This window comes from Ochotona princeps, chromosome 8 (assembly GCF_030435755.1).
Source record: "Ochotona princeps isolate mOchPri1 chromosome 8, mOchPri1.hap1, whole genome shotgun sequence".
In the NCBI taxonomy this organism is placed as follows: Eukaryota; Metazoa; Chordata; class Mammalia; order Lagomorpha; family Ochotonidae; genus Ochotona; species Ochotona princeps.
In genome coordinates, this window is record NC_080839.1 from 27,223,097 (window position 1) to 27,250,114 (window position 27,018).

A 27,018-nucleotide genomic window follows, 5' to 3' on the forward strand; every position below is an offset into this window, starting at 1 on the left:
AATGTGTGAATGGATGAATGAATGAATCCTACGGTGCTTCTCTCTGAAGTTCTTTGCCAGTCAGAACACTTCATCCTTGTACTACCTTGTAGAAGACAAGCAATTCTGAAGCACTCACTCCACTGAATTTTGGCTTTTTATTTTCACTATGAATAATTTTTACCTGCCTATTTTAAAGGACTTATTTATGATAATCTGAACAAAGTACTTTAAACATTACAAAGCACAAATCAAATGTGATTTAGCATTGTATTATTTTAATTATTGTTGTGATTAATATTTCTCCTGCATCATATGGAATTATTAGCTCTGGCCTCTGGTATACCAGGAAGGTGAAATTAGATATAGTAGAAATTAGATAAAGTATCTGTCAGATACCTTACACTGTAATCTACACAGGCAAGATTTAGTTATCATTCAGAATCTAAATATATTTTCTCACTGTATTTTATTTTTTGGTTAAATGGCTTAGAGGTACAAACATGTAACTAGAGCCATTGCTGACTCTAGGGGCTGAAGAGCAGTGGCTATTCCTTGGCTGGGAGTTGTGGGCAGTGGATGAGAATTCTGTCCTATAAATATGGGCTTGCATTTCATAGCAGCCGAACCTGCTCAGCAGAATGAACAAATCTCTTCGAAAATTCTTGGTGAAGATGGCATAGAGGAAGGGGTTGGCACAGGAGTTGATGGGGTAGAAAAGGACCAGGAGGATCTTTGCCTTAGATACTGTGATGAGAGGTACCTTAAGGGAGGCTGAAATGGCAAAGAAAGAGATGGGAGCCATGCAGAGGAAGTCGGTGAAGATGAGCAAAGCCATGCGCTTGGCGATTTTGGTGTCACTGGAGGAGGACACGATGTTAGGGTTCCTCACTGTGAGGTAGATGCGGGTGTAGCAGCCACAAATGATGACAAAAGCCAGAACATTGAGCACGAGGAGGAGCAAGACATACAGTTGTGAGAGAGTGCTGTCAATATCCATGGGCAGGCAGATGCTCACCTTCATGTAACTGCTGATGCCGAAGATAGGAAAGAGGGCAGCTGCAAAAGAGAAGATCCAGCCCATGGCCATGACACTGGCAGCATGGTGCAGCTGCACCTTGCAGTCCAGCCGCATGGCATGGGTGATGGTGTGCCACCTTTCCAGAGTGATGACTGTAAGAGTGTAGACTGAGAGCTCACTGCCAAAGACTGTGAAAAAGCCAGCAACATCACAGCCTGCTCCAGTTTGCCAGTCAATGGCGTAGTTGTGATATTGGCTTTTCGTGTGAATGTCAACTGTTGCTATGAGCAGCAAGTAGATTCCAATGCAGAGATCAGCAAAGGCCAGGTTGCACATAAGGAAGCGGGGGACTGTGAGTTTATATTGGCTGGTTATCAGGATCATTAGCACTACGATGTTCCCAGTGATGGCTAAGATGCTGATAAACCATATCAAGACTCTAAGGATGTTGTATCCCATAATGTCTTCACATGGGTTGAACGCATCTGGCTTAGGGGAGCAAGAGACATCAACCATTTCATTGCATAAGTCATAGTCAGATTCACCATATGTCATATCAAATCCTCTGCCATAACTGGTCTCATCATCTTCCACCAAAGAGATTTGCTGACCCCTAGCCTGAGTCATGTCATCAACTTCTTGCCTTAAAATAGATTTGTTACAAATTGGATGAAGTTCAGAGCTAGAAAAAACACAAAAGGAATAGAATTAACATATAGACCCAGTGCGGAAAATACATTAATCTTTGCTTCATCTGCAAATGATAGGGTTTCTTCCTGAAATAATACTTATTATTTTTTTCTCACATCTTGTCTGCCCTTGAAGCTGAGCGCAAGGGTTAATGCTGGTTACTGTAAATGAGCAGAACAACTTGTATATATATTCCTAGAGTTGGATGGCCCACTGGGGAAACTATCTGGCCACAACCTGAATGTGGGAAGGAAGGCGCCTGGGACTAGCTGAGCCTTGCTGTTAAGTGCAGATAATTTACATTCCTGGTATCAGCTCCACCCTTTGTCTCCCCACGTCTTCATTCAGCTATCTTTCAACATGCCTGAATAACACATACCCCCATTCCTCTACTGTCTATTCCAGTCCCTGGAAGATCCAGCCAGTTCTCTGACTCAAATGGGAGCTGGTTTGCTTCTTTATCTAAGTAAATTAGAGGATCAGGGTCTGTAGTCAGTTCCCTCCCTTTGTTCTTTGACTTAGGCTACTAAGACACCAGCTTATTTTACTGAAATGCTACCAGGCTGCCTTCTTTATTCTCATTCCCCAGGAGCCACAATAGCTTGCAGGCCTGTGTTTGTATTGCAAGGTGAGTTTGGTTCTCTCATATTCAACACTTCCCTGGTAGGTGACCAAAAGAACAAATGCGGATTACAAAGGGGCCCAATTATTCCAAGGCTGTAGTCTACCCCTGGGGAGTTTGGTTCTTTCGGTGCTCACTCTTCTGTCTGTTTTCTCTTTAAGCCCAAATGTATGAAAGACCTTCGCAAGAGTTCATAGGCACTTGCAGAGGGATTCAAGTGAGATCCAGAAGATAAATATTCAGCCATGAACATACCCATAAATATTCTAACCTAGCGTATTTTACACACTCTGCATGTGGAGATGCAGAAGTAACTACTTCTGAATTGAAGCAAATATATAAGGATGGAAGAGCTTCACACTGGGTCTCCTTTTGGACTGAAGTAAATCACACACACACACACACGTACACAGACACACACACACACATACCATTACCTTTCCATCCTTCCCCAGGGGACAAGTTCACAGCAATATTTAGTGACTGCTTTTCTCAAACTTGAATCTCAGATATAAATGCAGAAGTGAGTGTTAAAACCCTTTGGAAACTCTCACGAGAGAGATGACTGAAGGCCTAGAAGAAAGGTTCCTTTTGCACTAAAGGATGAGTGCTCACTGCATGTCCAGGACACTGAATTTTCACCAGTGACGATGAGAAGAGCTACGAGGCAGAACTGTCTCTTCCCGGAAGTGAATTACATTGCCAAGAAGTCATTTTTCTCTTGAAGTATTCTTATTTTCACGAAGGGTATATCTTTTGTTTTTAGAGGCTAAAATAAAACCAAATCTTTGTAATAAGGCATCTCAAATCAGGACAGGGTTACTCTAAAGAAGCTACATGGTTAAATATTATATTTGGCTGTGAACAGAACTAGACTATATTTTGATATTGTTGATGGTCTTGTAATACAGGTGAGGGAGCCTCCAAGATGGGCACAGAAGGGAAAGGAGGGCTGTTCTGTGGTTCTGAGTCTTCATGGCCAAGTGTCAAAATATTGTTATTAAATTGGCAATGTTGGGGCACACTTAAGACTGATAGAGTTATAACTCCATAAATGAAGGACTATACTATTGTAATAATATGGGGAAAATCAGTCAGGGGGTGGGAATTAGGGAGGAATCCCTGACTACAGAATTGAATCATGAAATTTAAAAATAAAAATAAACAAGTTAGCTATAGCTTGGTTCTAGGAACAAAAAGAAAAAACTGCTTCTTTCTGATTGTAGTTTGGTTTATTGGAATTAGATTGGACTTAATCATCTAAGGACGTATTTTGAATACTGATGCTTCTCTCTCCTGAAAAGAAATGACTCACTGATACTAGGTGGGTGAAACATAACACTGTGCATGTTTCTGAGGTAAGAAACATGAATGGGAACTGAAGGAAGTTAAGTACTCCTACAGTATTTTGGCATACCTTAAATATCATAAAGAGTTGGACATGCCAGTTTTGGGTCAGTTTAAATATTAAGCTTGGAAGATTTTTTTTAAAGATTTTTTTCCCTAGGCTAGTCAGAATTACAGAGAGAAGGAGAGACTGAAAGATTTTCCATCTGCTGAATTATTCCCCAAGTGGCTTCAATGTTCGGAGCTGAGCTGAGCTCCGAAGCCAGGATCTAAGAACTTCCTCCAGGTCTTCTTTGCAGGTGCTAGGTCCCAAGACTTTGGACCATCCTTGGCTGCTTTCCCAGGCTAAAAGCAGGGAACTGGATGGGAATTGGAGCAGCCAGGATATGAACCAGCGCTCATATAGAATCCTGGTACATGCAAGGCAAGGACTTTAGCCACTAGACTACTGTGCTGGGTCATTTTGGATCAGTTTAAAAAGTGATACACTTGGACTCCAATTAATTAATGGGCAGATGCTGAGGGGGTGGCAGTGTAGAGCATCCCAGAATCTGAACTTCAGAGACAGGCACAAATTGGGGGTTCGTGTCTGAGTTGGGTCCATGTGGGCCAAGCTATTCTGTATCTCACATGGAACCATAGTTTCTGCCTCTGTGAGAAGGATGTAGTATTACTACAATGTATATTCCCATTGTGAGAATGAAGGGAGTGAGTAGGCAGAAAATGTCAACAATATGAAGATGATGGTGGGTACATTACTGAGTTCTTGTTGGAGCACAGTTCTTGTGGGTACTTATGGTCTGTACTCCACTGCATCAGCTTAACATAGAGTTGTGAAGAAATGGCCTAAAAATAAGAAAAATGAGAATAATATGAGAGAAAAGTGATAAGCAGAGTGCAGAACAATGACAAAGATTCTGGCTCAATGACGTGGCCTTTTGCTAAGAGCTCGGGCGAGCTATTTGTTAAAATCTCAGTCACAAGGCTCCACTATTTACACACTGGAGATTATTTTCAAATAAGGATTGGGAGAAGAATAGCATTATATGAGTTTAAACTCAAATCCCATTACCAAAACACATTACCTATAACATACAAAGAAATGACACTGTGTTAGGGGAAAGAAGCCTTAGATTATCTTCTGAGTAGCTTAATTGTTTTTGTATTGTACTTGTGTATGAAATTTGGTTACATGCCAAAATCAGTTTGTTATATATAAAGATCAAACAGGCCAATACTCTGTTTTTACCTGTCCTGAAAGGAGCACAAATATGTCCCTTTTTGCACCCCAGGAGGCCTTGATTGTTAATTACAAGAAGAACTCAGTGGTGAGAGCCTAGAGGCCTGGAGGGTCCAGGGAAGGCTTTGTGGTAGGGAACATTATTAGAATAACCACTACCAGGCAGTGTAAGACCTGAGGAGTTTTGAGCAACATAGTGAGATAATAAATTCCTGCAGCATGTTGGAACTGGGCCAGACAGTATGCCACGAGCCAATCTTGCTGTGATCTTAACATCCTTCAGGATTTCTCCGGAGGAGTATTTAGTTCCAGGGACTTGGGGTGAATTGGTAGTTTTCCTCACCCAGGCTAGAATTGTTCTTGCCTGGAATGTAAAAAAGGCAAGCCTTCTTGTACGTTAGCCCACGCTGTTAAGAATGCAAGTTGTTGGAAAAAAATTCTCTGGTCCTTGAGCTATCCTATGAAGAATGCCCAATTCCAGATAGTTTCCCAATGATATGAGCTAATTCTGAAGAGCAGTTTTTAATGAATATCATTCAAGTGGCTGATTGTAGACTGCAAGTTCTGCTAAAACATTTTAGAATGTGTGCTGTTTCATTGTTTTGACTTACTTTTGAGCCAAGGGTATATCCACATGGACAGGTCAGTGTACATGAGTTCTTCTAAAACTTTGTGGATAAGTGGAATTTAAACTTTGCTATTGAGTGCTGAGTGTGATAGTGTAGTAGCTAACTCCTTGCCTTACAAACACCAGTATTCCATTTGGGTGCCACTTTGTGTTCTGGCTACTCCATTTCCACCCAGCTCCCTGCTTGTGACCTGGGAAAGCAGTCAAACATAACCCAAGTGCTTGGGACCCTGCATTCCCAAGTGTGGAAACCTGGAAGAGGCTTCTAGCTCCTGGCTCCGGAGCTCAGCTCTGGCCATTGCAGCTATTTGGGGAGTGAACCAGTGGATAGAAATCTTCCTCTCTGCTCTCCTTTTCGCTGTAGGTCTGCCTTTCCAATAAAAATAAATAAATAGAATAAAATTTGCTATTTAGCAAAAAGGTAATTGAAATCCATTATTTCTTATGATACATATTTTCCATGAATGTTTTGAAGATGCCTCCCATATGCTAGAAGTTGAAGAATAGAGAAGACTGTGTTAAATAGTGAAGTTATATCATAGGGAAGCTATTTTCATATTAGGTTGCTGTGTAAAGAGTAATATAAAGGAGTCATTTGAGGGCAGCTACACATTGCAGGTTGTACATGTCAATCCAAGGGAAAGTGAGAGGTTTGAGGACCTTGATCTCTAACAAGTTCTTACCTCCAGTGGATTTTTTCATATGTGGAATAAGTGCAGTCTCCAAAGCCACTCCCTTTCTCCTCTGTCTAGATTCTAGAACTTTCAACTAGTTATCTAATAGGGCTTGGTTCTGATTGGAATATATTCTTTAAACTTATGCTTCCTAGAAAGCCACAGGAGGTGGTATTGGACTGTGAGGTGCTAGACTTGAATGTGCATCAGGGAGGCCTGAAGTAGTAGAGGGGGAGTACTGGAGATGGAACATCACATCAGTCTATTGTGGCATTTTTGCTTCCTCACAAAAGTTGGTTGAGGGTAAGAGGATGAGGTTTTATGAGGGGGGAAATTTTGGTATTTGAGGAATAAATCAATGTGCTACAAAGGAAACAGGACGCAGGTACTAAGCACCAAGTATGAGTCAGGCATCAGGTTTAGTTTTTCGTGCTTCCTTACTGAATGTTTCTTGATACTTTAGCACATGTGTATTCCTTTGCTGTGAACTTATTTTTGAAGACATTCTTTCCCTTCCACAAAAATGACTCTTCACTCTAGCATGCACCTAATGGTTTTGGGAAGGGAGCACTTTCTGTTCCTGGCTTCTCTGCATGCTACATGGGTAGAGGTTGGGGAAGGTGTCATAGCAGGGTTGAAAGGATGTTCAGGAACTCACGTTTTCCGTCTCCAGTTTGCAAAGGCACAGCAGTGGCTGGGGTAGGTGAGACTGGCTTCCATGAGGGCAACAAACTTTTCCAGATTAGGAAGCTTTTTTAAGTTGTATGTTGACCTGGCTCTTAGCTTCTTAAGATTTTCTAAGCCACAGCTAGGCAGAGCATGGATCTTTGTTCTTGAAATATCTCTATGAGGAAAAAAGGTAAATATAATGTGATTACTATGGGGTTAACATTTTTTACTTTCAGTAATAGGCAATGTATTAGACATTGTAGTGCTACTCTAATGTGAGTGAGGCTGCAGTTTAACCCAACAGATACTGCTGTAATCAGTGTTCAGCTCATAGGGCATTTGGGTTGTGTGGGAACCCTGGCTGTAGTTTTTGCATGTGTATATGTGTGTGGTAGGAGGGGTTAGATAATAGACCACCCTGCTTCCTGGTTATATTCACGTTCTGACTGGTTGTTGGGCTTCACTATTGCTGATGTGTAGAAATAGCCACCTCCTCATCCATAGTCTATTTGTGCTCCCAAATTTGCACAGGACTGAAAGGTTGAGACCATCTGCTGCTGCTATAAAAGTAGTCATAACAATATTTCTGATGTGCTGGGATGAAATCTGTGGCTGGCCAAATTTCAGAAAAAGGTGGGAGGGTTACACATCATAAGAGGAAAAGGAGCCTGGAAGGCAGTAGAAGCAGCACAGGACTAAGTTCAAGTGTCCTTTCTTGGCTCCTCTCTGTATATTGGCCTTTTCAATAAAAATTAAAAAAAAATCTTAAAAAACTGGGAGAATCAAGATGGCGGAATAGGGTAAGGACATGTTTATGCGGACAGAAAAACATTTAATCAGGATGAAGCACAGAGGACATACTTCAGGAAATAGGAAAGGACAGAACAACAGCAAAGGGGTGCCTGGAGACTAACAGACACAGGAAAGCAGCGGACACAGCAGTGTGGTGTTGCACAGACTGATACTCCAGCACAGCGATCCAAACTCCAACAGCAACCAGGTGGGAAGGGACTTTCACTGGGAGCTCGGGAAGTGAACCCAGACAAGATCTGTCCATCCTGCTGGTCCGTTTGATTTGACCAGGAGCAGAGACAGAGCAGCAGATCTCAGCCGGGCAGTGTGAGAACAGAGTGGATTTCATAGCCCAGTCAGCCCCCTAGAGCTGAATTGGGCACCATTTTGCGTAAGGGAGAAAGGACAAGGGAAAGGACAGAGCATGCGCTGAGCTGGGAGTGAGCTCATTTCTGACTCAGTGAACTGCAACGACGTGGCATTCTACGAGTTCCACCCAAGACAGGTCTGGGTAGCCCTCGGATTTGATGGCCAGCAGATCAAGAACAGTAGTGGTGGTACGTCAGGTGCCATTTTGCTCACTGTGGCAATAGCTTTGGGACTGCAGGGGACAACAGTGAACTGCACATGTGCTGATCTCGCGAGAACTTGCTGACGTCAGTGGATTGCGCCTTCCCGCAGGAAAATAATACCGACTGTGGAATCGTACGGGTCAAAATAAGTCTGTGTGGCACCCAGACATAACGTCCAACAGGTTCCGAAAAGATCAGCACCACCAACAACCTAATTATATAGGACACCTGGTGTCTCTCTAATCCTGGGACCTGCTCCAACTGGAAGTGGGAGAAAAGTTGCAGTGACAACAGTGCAGCCTCAGCACAGTATCACAGGAGGTGGAGAGTGGTGAGCCAGGAGCTGGGGCTGTGGAGACCATGGTGGAAATCTAACATAAGAACCCAGACCTGGAACTCGCTGGAAGTTGTGGCACAAGTGGCTGCAAGGGAAAAGTTGTGTACCAACCGCAGTAAGTAAAATCACATTGTAGACCTGTGGATGACAAAGCTTAGAAACCTACCCCAAGGAATTCAAGACTCTGCTAACCAGAAGTACAATGAACAAGAGCAAAAGAAGAGACAAAGGCACACTGAATATTACTGAAGACTCCCCTGCAAAGGAGCAAAACCCTATGCCAACCTCAGAGTTAACTGAGGAAGACATTGAGAAAATGGGGCACACAGAATCCATGAGACTCATTTTAAAGATTCTGATCAAAAATGAGAAGCTCATGCAAGAGTTCAAAGAATTTAAGGAAGCAATAAAGCACATCAAGGCTGGTATATCAGAAATTAAGAACACAGTAGAGCAAATTAAAAGTACAGTGGAGAGTCTCCAAAATAGAATGAAGCAAGCAGAAGAAAGAATCTCAGAATTGGAAGGTATTTCCTGTCATCAGGGGGAAGCAAACAAAAAGCTGGAAGAAGAGCTGGATCAGGCCAAAAAAAAGTATTCAAGAATTGAAAGACACTATTAAGAGGCCAAATATAAGAGTTATGGGAGTCCCAGAAGGTGCAGAAAGAGAAGCTGAGTTTGCAAATGTATTTAATGAAATAATAAAAGAAAATTTCCCCTAATCTGGAGAAAGAAATGGGAAACAAGATCCAGGAGTGGCACAGAACTCCCAACAGGCTTGATCAAAAGCGATCTTCACCACGACATATGTCATCAAGCTCTCTTCAATCGAACATAAGGAAAAGATCCTTAAATGTGCACATGAAAAAAATCAATTGACATATAAAGGAATGCCAATTAAGCTCACAGGAGATCTCTCACAGGAAACTCTACAGGCAAGAAGAGAATGGAGGGACATATTCCAGATTCTAAAAGAAAAAAATTATCGGCCCAGGATAACATATCCAGCAAAGCTTTCTTTTGTCTTTGAAAATGAAATAAAATTCTTCCACAGTAAAGAAAAGCTAAAAGAATTTGCCTCTTCCAAACCTGCCCTACAAATGATACTTCAAGAAGTTCTCTTGGCAGAGAAGATGAATAGCACCCACCAAAACCAAGGGTAAACGGGAAGAACCCAATAAAATGACAACAGAAGACTAAACCAATGAACAACCCATTCCTAACATGACAGGACCAAAGTAACACCCATCTGCTTATTGTCTGGAGGGAAAACACTTCAACAACGATCAGTGGAAACTATATCACATGGGTTTTGTTGTTTTCTGCTTGTTTCATCTCTTCAAAACACTTCCTTCTGATTAAATCATGCAGTGACTTGTAGATCATGCAGTGGCATCATTTTCTTCAAGAAGGTTCTTGATTTTCATTTCTTCAGCTGCACATTAGTCATTTAATAGCATGTTATTCAACTTCTTCATGTTGTTAATTTCTTTTTTCTTCTAGATGTTGATTTTGTTTTGTGGCTCTTCATTTAAGGGGATGTTTAGTAGCTGTGTAATGGAGACTGTCATATTTAGTAACATGTAACTTCATTGTATTGTAAATTTCTATTTTTCTTTCTATTGTTGATTTTGTATCATGACTTTTCATTTAAGGGGATGTTTAGTAGCTGTGAAATGGAGACTAGCATCCAGATGTGAGGATGCAGTGTGGTATGCATTTCTACTTCCAGACAAAGATGGACTTACAATGAAACTGTTTACTATATCTTGACAATAGGATTCTGGACTCTTTGCCGTTGTCCATGCCCGCAATGATGGACATATGACTGAGTATGAAGAACTATATGTTAGTAATGATATAGAGGAACTAGGTGTTGGGGGAGGGAATTGGGGAGGGGATAAGGAATATGGAGCTGTATCATAAAATGATAGCAATAATAATACAATGTAGAAAAAAAGAATGATTCAAAATGTCTTATGATAAATAAAATCATATTTGTTCAAAAAAAAAAAAACCTCACAGGAGACCTCTCACAGGAAACTCTACAGGCCAGAAGAGAATGGAATGGCATATTCCAGATTCTAATAGCAAAAAAATTGTTGGCCCAGGATAACGTACCCAGCAAAACTTCCTTTTGTTTTTGAAAATGAAATAAAATTCTTCCACAGTAAAGTTTAAGAAATAAGCCTCTTCCAAACCTGTCCTACAAAGCATACTTGAAGATTTTCTCTTGACAGAAAAAAAGCGTAACGCCCATCAAAACCACAGGTAAATGTGAAGAACATCCCAGTAAAATAACAACAGAAGACTAAATCAATGAACAGTCCATCACTAAAGGACAGAACCAAATTTACACCTATTTGTATTAACCCTCAATGTAAATGGCTTAAACTCATCAATCAAACGTCATAGATTAGTGGACTGGATTAAAAAACAAAACCCATCTATTTGTTCCTACAGGAGATACATTTCACTAACAAAGATCACCGGAAAGTGTATCTCATGGATTTTGATTTTGTGTTAGTTTCATCTCTTCAAAACACTTTATTCTGATTAAATTCTTCAGTGACACATAGATCATATAGTAGCATCATTTTCTTCAAGAAGGTTCTTGATTTTCATTTCTTCAGCCACATATTAGTCACTCATTATCATGTTATTTAACTTCATGGTGGTGTTAATTTCTTTTTTTCTTCTTGTTTATTTTGTTTTGTGGCTTTTCATAAGGGGATGTATAGTAACTGTGTAATGGAGACTATCATGTCTAGATGCGAGGATACAATGCAGTATGCATCTCTACTTCCAGACAAAGATAGACTCCCATTGAAACTGTTTACTATATCTTGACAATAGGATGCTGGACTCTGTGCCACTGTCCATGCCTGCAATGGACATATGACTGTGCATGAAGAACAATACTATAGTAATCATATAGGGGAACTCAGTAAGGGGGGAGGGAATGGGGAGGGGATAAGGGAAATCCCAAGGCCTATGGTACTGCATCACAAAATGATAATAATAATAAAAAGAAGTAAAATTAAAAAAAATGCATGAGCTATGACCCTACTATTTCATTTTTCTGGTGTAGATGAAAAATAACTAAATTCTTTGACAGTCTTGCCATCAAGGGCCTGTTTGCTCTCTCCTTGGAGCTAGGTTGAACTGTGATGCCACTGGACAACAGAGTATGATGGGAGTGTTGCTCAAATTCTGGACTTCACCGTTAAGAACATAGGTCTTGTAGAGTCGTAAGTTCCCATAAAAGAACTCTGAATATCTCAAAGCAGTGCATCACTTTGAGAGCCATTACAGAATTGGAAGCTGTATATAGAGAGGGAAAGAACACACACACACACACCTGTAATACACACAAATAAATCAGGCCATGTCAGAGAATGGGAAAGAATGGTACTGATCGTCCACATCACCTATGTGAACTGACACTGCATGAATGAGGGGTGTGACATTTGGATTTCTGACATGCAAAATTACAAGCAAAATGGAATGATTGTTTCTAAGCTACTAAATTTTAATGCAGCAATAAAAATCCAAAACAGACTCCATTGAGGTCTCTGTGACTTCACCATCTCCATCATTTTTGGCAGATTCAGAGTTATTTTTTTCCTTGAAAACCAGTAATAGTGCAATAACATTATATTCTATAGACTTTCTGCATCTATTACTGCTTACTATTTTTGCTTTATGTACATGCTCTTTGTGTTTGCATTTTATCTCTCCTTGTGGATAGAATGCTGTAGCTTTCTCAGTAGTACCTTTCATGTAGCAAGCAGCAGGAAATGATTACTTTCTTTTAAGTTGTACTGGAGAGTGACATTATAGAAGATGTCGGAAAGGGGCGGGTAGATCATCCAGCCAAATGTGGTGTCTGTTGACCTCCAAGGATTATAAAAAATCTTACACCTTGTGTTTTCTTTTCAGTGGCTTTATCGTGTTTAACTTTATAGGTATGCTTGTTTGTCTCCTAAACCAGATTTCAGATGGCTTCAGAACAGAGATGGTTGGGGCACTTCTGTGATCTGCGCCATATCTATCACTGGACAGGGATTATGCGATCTTTTTAGTGGATCATTGTGTGATTAGTGAGTGTGTCTCAGCTTTATAATAAAAAATGACAGTCTGGAGCAAGTCTTATGGGAGAATTTATTCTAATGGGAGAGTTGTACAAGACAGACTAACAGAAACGTGATTTTAAGTGGGTTCAGTAAAATGACAGTCAAGAGGCATCAACAGCTGTGTGAATGATATCAGAGGTAGGGAGGAAGGGAATGAAGCTTGCAGAAAGATGGATGCTGCATCTGGGAATGAGCAGAATCCTGTGTTGGCTGGATTGACTTGAGTGCAATCCAACATCTGGAAGTTGGATGAGGAAGCCTCCTTGGAATGCTATGTTACTTTGTATCTGCTCAGTTTTCTGTAGCTAGCATGTTAGATTTCTGCTTCTCAGTACTAAATATGTGTCTTGATACTAGATGAGAGGTGGATTTGCTGCTGTGAAACTAAGGCATTTTGTCATTGACCTGGGATCTTGATTCCCTGTGGGAGAAGGGAATGAGGGATGCACAGTCACTTAAAACTCAGTAAAGCAAAAAAAAATGTTTTAGTAAAATCATTCTTAGAATATAAGAAAATAAGTGGAAATCCTTGTAGAGCTGTTTACATAGAATCTTACTGAGTACTAGGTTCTATCATATACAGATGTGGGAGTATAATGGAACATGCATCCCTGCATCCAGATGAAAGATGGAATCCCAATGAAACTCTTGGACATGTGTAGACAGTGGGATGCTAGACTGTCTGACACTGTCTGTACCAACAATGTCGGGGTACACTTAAATAAGAGACTGATAGAATTGTAACTCCTCATGACTATTGGCTAACGCTGGGCTTGGAGAGAGGCCCAGAACAGAGAGTATGGCACAATGGACATTCTTAAGCGTTACTATTCTGAGAAGTCAAGGAATCATGTGCTGGAGTTAGGACTTGGAAGCTTGAGAAGCAAGCAGTTGAGTTTAGATTTTACATGACAGGAGAATGACTTAATGAAATCTTTTTTTTTTTGTTGTTGGGAACATGAGACCAGCGTATAGAAGGTAGTCAGCAAATGGTTGTTAAATAAATTATCAAGAGAATAGATTGAAAGTAGAAAAGGATGAATGCCTATTGCATAAATTCAGTCTTGAGAGGATAGAGATTCTCTCCCTCACACCAGGTCACTTCATCTGCTCAAAGTCTTTGTGCCACACTGTGACAAGTATTTATTAAGGGACATCTGCTCTGTTCGTATAGCCTACTCTGAAAATTTTTGCGATTCTAAGTGTACCAAGAAGTAGGAACATTTGTTACTCTATTGGAGATACTTTAGGCATAGTTTTGCTTTTACATCTGTGTTTTACACTGATCTCCTAGTAACTGAGACATACAAGACACTCAAAATCAGTTACGTACATCCCATGTAGGGTTGGCTATGCTCAATGATTGGGTTAGAATACTTACTTTATTCCTACCATCAGTTCTGGAACTGAAGAGCTAGACAATGAGAAGGCAGGAGCTATGGGCTGATGTTTTTGATCCTTGTCTTTTGGGCTGGTCTCGACTAATGACTGGTCTTTTTAAAATATCACTTTGGTTAACATTTCAACACATGTTATATTCTGGCAGTGAGTGGTTTTGAGACTTGCAAGCTTGATAAGTGCCACCAGAGACACCATGAGATGAAATGATGGCTGGCACTGAAGAGATTTAGTAATCCTAAATTGTTTCAATACTGTTAGGATTCTTGATTTTGAGACAGAGTAGCACTGGAAACAGCGTCAGTAATATGACACGGAGTCAGGGAGAGGCAGGAGTTAAATAGAATTCCGTGTGCCATTTAATAAAGTATGTTATAGTCACTGCCACAAATTTGATTTGAACAATTTCTATTTTTTTTCTTAGAAAAGATGTTATTATGGGTCAATCATTTCCATAAGTGAGAGCACATTGCTGGTGTATGCTACACTGACAGATGGCTGGAAGACCTTCTTTTCATGATCCCAGGCGGGATAAAAAGGCAATTTACTATCTATAGGGCTGTGGGTACACTGGTAATGGCAGAGAATCATTCTTATACAAATAACTCAGTGTTTGAATTTAAACTATCAAATGAATCTGAGCTATTGCCAAATCAATTTGATAAACCATCAGAATATGATTGTGCTGGCATCAACCTGCAAAGGCAGTGCATTAAATTGTCCCCACAGGAAACTGTTTCCCAAAGAAACAGAAATTGTGTGATGGCTGAAAAAAAAGAAAAAGAAAAAGCTTAAGTGGATTCAGAATATTAGGTGAAAATGGTTGCTAATGTTCAAGGTTAAGACTCGTGAGGAAAAATGAAGATGCTGGATTGTTCTTCTCAACTCCATGGAGCTCTTGTGCACACCCTTGGCTAGTTTCACACTGTATTTTTTCCAATGGAACGGTTTGCCCTTGGCACCCTTAGGTGTTTGGAGGCCTTCCATCCTTCCTTTACTGATCTAGAAATTTTGTCTTCAGGAAAGGAGTTGGGGTAATCTTAATGCAACTCCCTTAGGATCCCTTGCATATATCTCTGGGAACTGTGGATGTTCAGGCAGACAAGACTCACCACAGTAAGCTTGTGTGGGAGGTATTGTGCATGCTGGCCAAGGCTCCAAGTTCTCACTGTTGTTTCCAGGGCAGTGATTCTCAGAGCATTCTTGTACTTGCTGCATTGGATCCACTGATGGAAAATTGTTAAAGATGCAAATTCTGAGGCTCCTACCCTGACCTCCTGCCTTTCAAGCTAGAATAGTCAAATGTTGTACCAGCTGTGATTCTGACTCACAAACCAACCTATAGTCACTGAGGTGGCTCACAGCCATGTTCTACTCTAGAAATTGTCCCAAGACTTGCGACCTCTCTATTCCTTCTGAGTTCAAGGCCTGGCTACTTGCCCTAATTCAATACAACATTGAAGGCCCATCTAAACTCCAGAGATCCCCATGTGTTGAGCTTCTGCTGTAAATATATCCCAGTTCAACTTCTCCTTTACACTTATTCTTGCTTTCATTAACAATTTCCTATTCAGTCTGAGAATTTTCTTCTAGAAAACTCCTGAGGACAACTAGATATATCTGAGTTTTCTTTTGGTAAGCAGGGGTCAGTCTATGCCAAGGTCTAACATTATCCTAGCTTGAGTATCTGGCAGCTGCTACACCCTCCAACTCCTACCAGGAACTCATAGCCTCTGAGACAGACTCATCTGTTGCCTATCTCCACCAGAAGCAGCTGTCAGGCCAGAGCTTAGCTGAGCTGGCATGTCAGGTTGTAGGAGTGGGAAGTAGGCCATTCCTCTGCTTGCATCCCAAGTCAGCAGTCAGGAGGTTTGAAGGGCATCAATGGATTAATCTGTAGGCCCCAGATAGGAGCATGATGTTAAAGCAATCAACCTTCCCCTAAGGCGAGGAGAAGGAAACTCACAATTATAAACTCAGCTTTTGGCCAGGCCCATGCACATGTATCCTCATGCACGGAGAGATAAGATGTGTGGTATATTATTACTCTCTGCCATTTTAATCCATGAGAAGTGCTTCATAATTCCATTGGATTTTCTGTAAATTTTATTCACTCAGTTCTGGCCAGATGCTCCCATAGTAAAAAGTGATAAAATGAAAGGCTTATAACTTGAAGACCCTGTATAACTCCTTCTGAAAGTAACGTCCCTCTTCCTTTTTACATTGGTAGTAGGACTGACTGGGAAATGTGAGTCTTGTATTCTCTGTTATGCATTCTTTTTTCTTTAGAAAAGATTTGTTTTTATTGCAAAGTCGGATATACAGAGAATAGGAGAGATAGAGAAGATCTCCCGTCCGATGATTCACTCCCCAAGCAATGGCCAGAGCTGATCCAACCCGAAGTCAGGAACCTGGAGCCTCTTCCAGGTCTCCCACGTGGGTACAAGGTCCCAAGGCCTTGGGCTGTCCTCAGCTGCTTTCCCAGGCCACAAGCAAGGAGCTGGATGGAAAGAGGGCTGCTGGGATTAGAACCGGTGCCCAACTGGGATCCTGGTGCATGCCAGGCAAGGACTTTAGCCACTAGGCTACCATGCCAGGACCTCTCTTAAGCATTCTAATGGAATGCTTTGGTCCACCTGCTCAGGAAACATCAGGAAAGATGTTCTTCCATGACATGTTTACCATTCATGGCCTGTCTTCGGAGGCTGGGAAGGTGGTGTCATTTTCTCCTGTATTTTAGTTCACAGCCAGTTGCATGGTGCCTCATTGAATGATGTTTAGATGTTTGAGTAGACGAATTTCTGGTAACATTATAAACACATGAAGTGTAAAGCAGAAGAGCTAGTTTCTGTTCTGAGTCCTTCAACTGTAGTCTGATCTTCAAATAGGTTCTTTACTTCCTCCACCTCTGGTTTCCTCAGCTGGAGAAGGGCAAGTTGGGAATCCCATTTAGCTGGACCTTTCCCAGGAGCAGACAGGGGTTAAAGTGCTATAGATTTGGTGTTATATCTGTTGCAGGTCACATATGAAAACTTACCCTATCACTGACATCCTGTCATGAGTGGAGCGAGGTACTGATTTAGGAACCCTGAATTATTTTGGGGTTTTGGCTAAGAGAAATTGACAGCTAACCTGGGTGTCAAAGACATCATAATTCATGTCAGAGTCCATTTGTTTCCCAAGTACACTTGGAATAAGGAAAATTGGGCATTATAAGTTCTACGTACTTTGTATTCTTGACCACTTGGCACTGTAGCCTGTTGCTTTCCCTTTGTTAGACCCATGTCCTGCTTTACACTTCATAGCATACATCAACCTGACATATGAAGGTGTATATTTAAATACTGTCTGACAACATAAGGTTTCTAGGAGGAAGAACTTGATTTAGTTTTCCATCCCATATATGGGACATGGCAGAAGATGATCCTTAATGTCTATCTACTGGGGTGGCTCAACAAGTTAAGTCTTCACCTACAAGTGCCAGCATCCTATATAGGCAGCAGTACATATTCCGGCTGCTCCATTTTCTATCCAACTCCCTGGTATGACCTAGGAAAGCAGCTTTGGAGAATGAGCAAGTGGGTGAAACATCTTATTCTCTCTGTGTCTCCTTCTCTCTGTAAATCTGCCTTTCAAATAAAAACAAATCTTGAAAAAGTCTGTCTATTGAGTAAGTGAAAAAAGCACACAGTGCAAATATGTATCTGTAGGTTTCATGCATATTTAAGAAACAGGTATTATTGCCTTCTTCAGTGTTTAGGTGAGGAGACTTAGGCTTTGGGAGTAAAGGAAATGCTCTTATGCCTCTGTTTGAATCATGCCAATGCTCTCTTCTTTTGCATATGCTTCCCATTTAACACTAGCCATTTTGGAATAACCTTTGAACTTGTCCAGGATAATAAATATACCTCGAGGAATCCATTCCTTCCTTCAAAGGGAACAGAATCTTAGGTATGGGTCATCACACATTCTTTGTCATAAATACTTGACATTTAATATTTATGAAGTTTCTGCTGCACCTTTTGGACCAAATGATTGAGACACATAGGTTATAGCTTGAAGGAGATGAACAGTTATCAGGTAAAGACAAAAGAATGTTGATAGTTGTTAGGCAAGTAGACAACTAGACATAATAGCTGACACTGACCACAAGATAAGAGGTACAAGCATGGGACTCCCAAATGCTTCAATTGACTATTCATAATCTACATAAGGATCATCTAGTGAAGTTTACACAAACTATTCTTATATTTAATTCTTTGCTGATCTTTCCTTATTGCATTGCATTACATCCTTCTGGATTCCTTCTTTCTGAAGCAGCTACGTTAGGGAACTCAGTAGGCTTTGCAGAGAGCCCAGGAAACAACGTATTTATAAATCCTTCTGAGAATGTGATTCAAGAGACAACAAGGTTACACAGGGGTAGGAAGGAGCTGATAGCTGAGGCTGTCAGATTTAAGAGCAGGTGGGACGTAAAGTAATCCTTGATGGAATGTGCATCATATGTTAGAAAAGAAAAGGGAACATTTAGTTTTGGAAGGAATGATAGCGGTGAAGAAGTGACAATAGAAAAAGAGGAGCAGATACAAGGCTCTGGGGGAACTGAATGTGTCCCAAGGGGTCTAGAGAAAAGATCCCAATAGAATGCACATTTGATTCTCACTGGGTTGAAGAAAACTGGCTGCTGAGTTTTAGGAAGGAGACTTGTGCTGTCTTTTCCAGGGAGGAGACCCAGTGAAGAGGGGTTATGAGTCTACACCAGGAGTCAGACCTGTTTGACCTTATGTCCATGTTGTAACATTTACCTGGCCTTCAGTGGGTCAGTTAGACTGTGTAGGGAAGTTTTTCCTTCAATGGAAGGTTATTATAGGGATTAAGTAAGAAAATACATCTTCACTTTTTAGAACACTGTCTGGCTCTCAGTAAGTCCTCATTACACATGAGTATTATTGTTGCTCTTATATTGAAAGCTATACTGTGGATCAGCCTGATTCATTCCTGTAAACCTTTTCAGATAGCATGAATACAAACTGACATTGATTGCCAGTTGTGTTCTCTGGGCTGGTAAGAGATGCCTTCTAGGTTACACAGTTGAGTTCTTGCTCATGGAAAAGGGGCAGCTACTCACAGAATGATGGGTCCAGAGGCTCCCTGAAAAACATCATTAGGCAGTTCTTCCAAATTATTGTTATCACTTAGGTTCCTGGGAATATAGTTGAAGAAAAGAAAAAGGGAAACATAAAGATGTGTAAATATCGCTATTGTTAAGAGCCATTTCCCTCTAAATGGCCTGGAAGAATAGTCAGGATTACTTACAGTTCATCTAGTTGGGTTCCGTTGAATGCACAGTTGTGTATTTCTTGAATCCCATTCTTTTTCAGCCATCTGAAATAAAAGGCTAATTAGAAACCCAACAATATCAGATGCAAACAATACAGGGATTTCATAATTGGAAGCACTGTGCAAGGTCAGCAGCACAGGTAAGAGGCAAAAATAAAATGCTACTCTTAAAACTTGGGGACAGGAATGGGAAGGAAATTGATTCATCTTTGTGTTGTCTTTTATAACTTCTAAAGTTTGTATTGTGTGAATACATTACCTGTTCAGAAGAATAATTGAAATTGAGTTTTTGAAAAGGCACACTGAGGTGCTATAGCCTGGATCTTGTAACTATAGGGTCTTTACATACACCCTGCCTGCTATTGAGTTACAGTAGAGGAGAGGGACAGAAAGAACTCTTTCGCCATGAGATTGTTGAACAGGTGTTTCTAAGACAGGAAAAGAACATTTTGTGTCATCTTTCTCTGAGGCCTAAAGCCATTCACCCAGGCTCACCCACAGCAGCAGTCCTGGCTGTCATCAGAAAGTGATCTAATTAAGTTGTCAGACATCCTGAACATCTCCCATGACCTGTAAGAACCTGGTTATTGGAGGTTTGTAGAGGTGGCTCTGGGTTAAGGCAGAATGGAAGAGAAATCAATTATAGTAACTGTGGGCTGGGAGAGGGTGTGCCTATGTGAGTAGTCATGGGAGGAGGTTGTGGGGGAGGTGAGGCTGGGTTTAAATCAGTCATCCTGACAGTGCTGAGAAGGTCAGTGAGCAGGATTGTCTGGATAGAGGAGCCCAAGGACACCTTGGATCTCCAGGTCTGCCTCGCTTTGCCCCTGAGTGGATCTGAAAACAAAAAGATATCCAAGGTTGAGAAGGGGTAGCCCAAGAGCCCCTGACCTGCTCTTGTTTTGCTGTTAGGTTCTTTCTGTCAGGCTCAGTAGGTTTACAAATAACACTGTTCAAAGAGCTGACCCAGAGAAACTCCTGTGTGCTCAGAGCTCTTTTTCCTGAGCTTCTATGACGAGCTAGAATCGCTTGAAATCACTGGAGAGCAACACATGTCTTTTTCTTCCTCCTGAAACCCCATTAAAAAAATCTAGAGGAGAGTAAGTTACAGCTTTGAAAACATTAACAATCAATACATTGATCTTGATGGCAGAGAAGTAGTTATGCAACCCATTTTGCCCAGCCTCCCATCTGCCCTTGAAAAATACTTTCTATTTGTCAGGCTGATCCAAAGTGGAGTGAGCTGCCACCCACAACCCTTGGCAAATGGATCCTGAAGGTTTTGAACCAAACACAGAGCCTATCAGACTTTTTTCTGCACAGAGCTAGATAGAAAATTCTAGGTTTTGTGGGTCAAGAAACAAAAAAGATGTGTGGATGCTTTGGGTGGTGCTTAAAACTTCCACAATTTTATTCATCTAATTTACTGATCAACAGAGAGCAAATTATGACAAGAACTCCTGCTCTTGGTTTTTCATTAGACTGTAGGATCCTCAAAGTATTCATAAAAGCAAACTGACCTTTATTCTTTTATTGTCATTATTAATCCTTATGTATTTGAAAGGCATGGGGAGACAGATGAGAAAGGGGAGAGGGAGTGGGGAAAGGGATAAGGGAAAGAAGAGAGTGATGGAGAAGGTGACAGTGAGGGAAAAGGGCAGAAAGAGGGTGAGGGAGAAGGGAAAAGATCTGATCCAATCCCTACATGCCTGGAACAGCTAGTGCTGGGCCAGACCAAAGTGACGGGTCTAGAATTTAGGCCAGGTTTCCCATGTGGATAACAGGTACCCAAGTATCTGAACCTGCAGCTTCCCAGTGTGTACACTAGCAGGAAACTGTATCTGAAGCGGAGCAGCAGGCATTTGAACCCAGGCACTGACTGAATATGAGTGTAAATATCCCTAGTGGAGGCTTAACTGCTGTGTCACAACACTTATCCAGCAGGTGACCAGTAAATGTGCTTATCTTAAAAGCAGGTAAAGAGGATGATGGTGGCCACCCAGGCAGAGATCAGCTAAAGAATTAACTTGTGTGCTAACCTAGTGTGCTTACTCAGTGGAGGACCCTCATCCTAAAGGCTGAATATTCTGAAGGATCTGGTCCCTTCAACCTATATTAAGCAACAGACAAGGGAGAGAGAGAAAAGAGAAAATATCCTGTAAAGCTGAACCTCTGGAGACTCAAGCATGCTAAGAATTGTCACATAGGCAATCTCATTTTAGTTTGTTTGAAGCAGATTGTTCTTTTGGTTATACTGAGGTGCTTCCATCTCCAGATTTCTGCTTGCAGAGACACAGCAGGGAAGGGGAAGATTTTAGGGTTTTCATGTTGCTAACTGTCCTGAGTCGCTAGCCACATGTGTAATATGCCTGCCTTGTTAGGCTGTAATTACAGGGTCTCAGAATTTTGATAAGTGCTATTGGATACCAAGTATTTTGTCATCAGTGCCAATTTTACCATACTTCCCCTCCTCCCCGTGTGCACTTGCATGTCCCCACTGAGTGAAAGTATTTTTGCATTAGATAAGCCACTCAAAGTAAGAACAGCTGGAGACAAGCTGCACTAAACATGAATCTTCTGATTCCATTTTCTCCAGATTAAAGGACAGTCAAGGCAAGAAAAATAAATACTGTCATCACATATTTATCTTTTAGAGACAAATCTGAGACATGTTGACTCTTAAAAGAAAGGTATCCTTTCTTTAAAAGTACATTACTAAATTCCAGGAAATTTCTGTCAGTGAACAGGAGTTGGTCAAGAGCAGATAAAAACTACACATCCCTTTCGTAGCTTTGGATTAAAAAGATACAGTGAAAGTCATTTTCATGTATAACAGTGAGAAAACATGGGGCCCATGAAAAAATACCACCAAAATTTGTAAAATAATGCTACAATGCTTGTTTTAATAGGTGGAATTGTACTTGCTTCTCTAGATGTCATTGTGTGCATCTAACTTTGATGGGCCTCATGAATATTTGAGTAGCACATCACACCTATTTCTTGGTCATTCTGTAGAGTACATATACTACCATGCTTGCTACCTGTACAAAGATTTAGAAAGTCATTTATTAATGAGTCAGTGCATTTAAAAATATCTCTGGGAGTCAGAAAGAATAACTGAAGCTAATTCAAAAAGATGAGTATTTGAAGAAAATTAGATGTGGTCATCTTCTGTGCCTGGACCTGAGCAGGAATGCATGTCATGGTGCTGGAGGAATGGCCGTGATTTCCTAATTCAGTTTCCTCTTGCTTATTGGCTTTGGGCGACTGAAGCTTTGCCAGGCAATAACTAACTTTATTGATGCCTGAGTTATTTTGTCATTTGGAACAGATGCAACAACACAGGAGGCCATCATTCAAAGAGCAATTTTAAGTACTTGAATTGCACCACAGAATTATAAATTATTAATGTGATTCCATGTTGTGATTCTGAAATGTAAAGATGGGAGAAAAACACAGAACCAGAGAGCGATTTAAATGGTGAAATGCCCAGGTTATTCAAACATGGAGTGACCGTTATGAAAGAAGATCATTAGGAGAAAATCCAGATGTTACTCTATTAGATTCCCTCTCCCGCCTCCCCCTTGCCAATTCTGTTACTTACAGTATCACACTTTCAAAACTCAGCCCCACAAAAGAATTCCTTTCAATTGTCTGGATGTTTATGTTGTCTTGAACATCTCTATAAGAAAGTGTAGACAAATGAGTGCTTTATGTCAATTCCGTTAATTCTTTATTTAGTCTTCTTGACATGATGTACCTGTTTAGCTGTTGGCAATCTTTTAATGTATTTATTGTTGAGAGAAATAATTATTGGGAATTGTTGGGAAATAATTGGTCTCCAGCTTACTGTATATCAGTACATATGAAACATGCAATGGAAGACAGGCAGTGCCTTCTCTTTCTGAAGGTATCCTTAGCTAATTTCATTGTGTTCAGAATTGGCATCATTTAGTAGCTTTGCCTCCAAAGTTGGTCCCTGCTCAATATGGCAGTCAGTTAAACTGATATGTCAGTTCATACCAGACTTCCTTATTCACTTTATTTCAGCTTTTTTCCATCTCTGTCTCCTTTTTATGGTTCAATTCCTTTCTTCTATTCTTCTTGGGTTACAGAGCAATTTCACCATTAATTTCATTCTTCTTGAATGAAAGGAATGAGAAAGTCTCAATCCTGCTACATTTCGCCCTTTTCCCCATTTGTATTCCTTCTCATTTCTATCAAACTCCCTCTGGTGTAACAAGTAAGGCCAATGAGTAAATGACTTGGAACATTAGAGAAATTCTGGGAGAGTCTATTTCTCTCCCCCTTAGCTCTTTACACTCCTTCCCTACCCCTTCCTTTTGTGTTTGTCCATATTCTTATAATTTTTTAATTGGAAAGAAAGTTGCCATTCTGTATTTCTTTCTGTCTTCTTCATTCATAGTACAGATTCCTTGGGAAATGACAAACATATCACTAAAGCTTTGGTAGAAACTTGTCAGATCATTTCTTTATGCCTGGGGCAGCATAGAAGTTCTGGACAAAAGAGCAAATGATGCTAGAAAGCAGAGGGGAGTTGCAAGAGCAAAGTAAATGAAAAAACAGAATGACTTTCTGATTTTATTGCATGTTGGCTCTGTTGCCGATACTCTTGTCCAGGAGCCTTTTGACTTCCTCTCAACTAATTTAGGCTGACCTGCAGGTAAAGCCAAGGGCTTGCTCCTTGCCTTCCTGTTTCGATTTACCCAGCACAATATGTTTAGTGAATGAATATAAGCTACAAAATGCAGAAGCCTGCTGGGCAAGACAGCTGCTGAGAAAAGAGCTGGCAACTTCTCACGGAGAAACTTACAGTAAAACTCTTTGGAGAGACTGAATCTTGTGAACATCTGGCAAGTGCTTGATACCTGTGTTGGATATTAACCTAGAGCAAGACAAAAGTGAGGGTGAGAAAATAATGAAGCTGGGTATTAAACTTCTAAGAACAGATTCTGCACTTGATCCTAGCCAAAAGACTGAGCAGCAATTGAACCTGGCAATTTAAAGAATTATTAGAGTATGAGCCTTGCAGATTCAGCATGTCAGTTTTGAATGATTAGAAGCAAACCTATGATAAAAGCCCAACACTGTGATATATTTTTAGTCATACTAATAAAAATTATATTTTATTCTTAAAGTTCTAACTGGGGTCTTATAAGCTGTTGATTCCTTAGAGCAAGTAACACTTGAGGCATCAAGGCACTAGTGTGGCACAATTCACATTATTTTAAAGATTGTTAATATTCAAAAGCAACTTCAAAGTACATAAAAGAATTTTCCTAAATTGTCTCCTATTTCCAACATCCTCTTACTTGCTGGATAACTGCCTTTTCCCTAATCTAAAGATCATTCAGGTTAGCACGTGAGTTTCTATGCCCTTAAACCTGAATGTAGAGGGGACCTCAGCTGGACCAATTCAACTCATTCCTGGAAGGTGAGTAGAAAAAGCTGCTGAGGCTGGCAACTTTGGTGCCATCACAGAGTCAGTCCCTAAATTCCTGCAAGATGAGATATCCAGACCAAGGTTGGAGCCTTCTCAAGGCCCCATCATCTTGGCCTGGCTTCCCCAGGAAGCAGAGCCTGAGATTAAGACTGGCCTGTGGGTAATTGATTATATGACTTTTGAACATTCAGGGCAGAGGTGTGAAACACAGGAGGAGCAAAATTAAGCACAAAGATGAATTACTGAGTTGGCCAATTATCTGCTTCATCCCAAGGTCTTTTTTAATTTTTAATACATTTTATTATTGTTATTATTTCATAATACAGTTCCATATTCCCTTATCCCCTCCCCAGTTCCTCTATATCATTACTAACATATAGTTCTTCATACACAGTCATATGTCCATCATTGCGGGCAGACACTGGCAGAGAGTCCAGAATCCTATTGTCAAGATATAGTAAACAGTTTCATTGTAAGTCCATCTTTGTCTGGAAGTAGAAACGCATACCACACTATATCCTCACATCTGAATGTTAGTCTCAATTTCACAGCTACTGTACATCTCCATAAATGAAAAGTCATGATACAAAATCAACAAGAAAGAAATTTACAATGCCATGAAGTTAAATGACATGTTACTAGATATGACAGTTTCCATTACACAGCTACTAAACATCCCCTTAAATGAAGAGCCACAAAACAAAATCAACATCTAGAAGAAAAAAGAAATTAACAACATGAAGAAGTTGAATAACATGCTATTAAATGACTAATGTGCAGCTGAAGAAATGAAAATCAAGAACCTTCTTGAAGAAAATGATGCCACTGCATGATCTACAAGTCACTGCATGATTTAATCAGAAGGAAGTGTTTTGAAGAGATGAAACAAGCAGAAAACAACAAAACCCATGTGATATAGTTTCTACTGATCTTTGTTGAAGTGTGTTTCCTCCAGACAATAAGCAGATGGGTTTTGTGTTTAATCCAGTGTACTAATCTGTGACGTTTGGTTGAGCTTAAGCCATTTACATTCAGAGTTTAATATACGTGGGTGTTACTTTGGTCCTGTCATGTTAGGAATGGGTTGTTCATTGGTTTAGTCTTCTGCTGTCATTTTACTGGGATGTGCTTTACATTTGCCTTTGGTTTTGGTAGGTGTTATTCCTCTTTTCTGTCAAGAAAACTTCTTGAAGTATCATTTGTAGGGCAGGTTTGGAAGAGGCAAATTCTTTTAGCTTTTCTTTACTGTGGAAAAATTTTATTTCATTTTCAAAGACAAAAGAAAGCTTTGCTGGATATGTTACCCTGGGATGACAATTTTTTTCTTTTAGAATCTAGAATATGTCCCTCCATTCTCTTCTTGCCTGTAGAGTTTCCTGTGAGAGATCTCCTGTGAGCTTAATTGGCATTCCTTTATATGTCAATTGATTTTTTTCATGTGCACATTTAAGGATCTTTTCCTTATGTTCGATTGAAGAGAGCTTGATGATCATGTGTCTTGGTGAAGATCGCTTTTGATCAAGCCTGTTGGGAGTTCTGTGCCCCTCCTGGAACTTGTTTCTCCAGATTAGGGAAATTTTCTTTTATTATTTCATTAAATACATTTGCAAACTCAGCTTCTCTTTCTGCACCTTCTGGGACTCCCATAACTCTTATATTTGGCCTCTTAATAGTGTCTTTCAATTCTTGAATACTTTTTTTTGGCCTGATCCAGCTCTTCTTCCAGCTTTTTGTTTGCTTCCCCCTGATGACAGGAAATACCTTCCAATTCTGAGATTCTTTCTTCCGCTTGCTTCATTCTATTTTGGAGACTCTCCACTGTACTTTTAATTTGCTCTGCTGTGTTCTTAATTTCTGATATACCAGCCTTGATGTGCTTTATTGCTTCCTTAAATTCTTTGAACTCTTGCATGAGCTTCTCATTTTTGATCAGAATCTTTAAAATGAGTCTCATGGATTCTGTTTGCCCCATTTTCTCAATGTCTTCCTCAGTTAACTCTGAGGTTGGCATAGGGTTTTGCTCCTTTGCAGGGGAGTCTTCAGTAATATTCATTGTGCCTTTGTCTCTTCTTTTGCTCTTGTTCATTGTACTTCTGGTTAGCAGAGTCTTGA

At 40.4% G+C, this 27,018-nt stretch overlaps 1 protein-coding gene across 6 annotated transcripts in view; it reads right to left on the reverse strand.

Moving 5' to 3' along the window:
* Window positions 1–246: 246 nt before the first annotated feature.
* Window positions 247–27,018, reverse strand: part of FSHR (follicle stimulating hormone receptor) — a 161,992-nt gene continuing 135,220 nt past the window's right edge. For 3 of the 6 annotated variants that reach the window (XM_058667771.1, XM_058667770.1, XM_058667767.1), the window contains 6 exons: window positions 24,277–24,348; window positions 23,047–23,124; window positions 19,422–19,490; window positions 19,234–19,308; window positions 6,860–7,045; window positions 385–1,682 (listed from right to left, as the gene is read on the reverse strand). In XM_058667771.1, the coding sequence (XP_058523754.1) occupies window positions 449–1,682; window positions 6,860–7,045; window positions 19,234–19,308; window positions 19,422–19,490; window positions 23,047–23,124; window positions 24,277–24,348 (1,714 nt within the window). In that variant the 3' untranslated portion in view covers window positions 385–448. Of the gene's footprint in view, window positions 1,683–6,859; window positions 7,046–19,233; window positions 19,309–19,421; window positions 19,491–23,046; window positions 23,125–24,276; window positions 24,349–27,018 lie in introns of all 6 variants that reach the window. The other 3 variants (XM_058667766.1, XM_058667768.1, XM_058667772.1) reach the window with 3 other exon arrangements.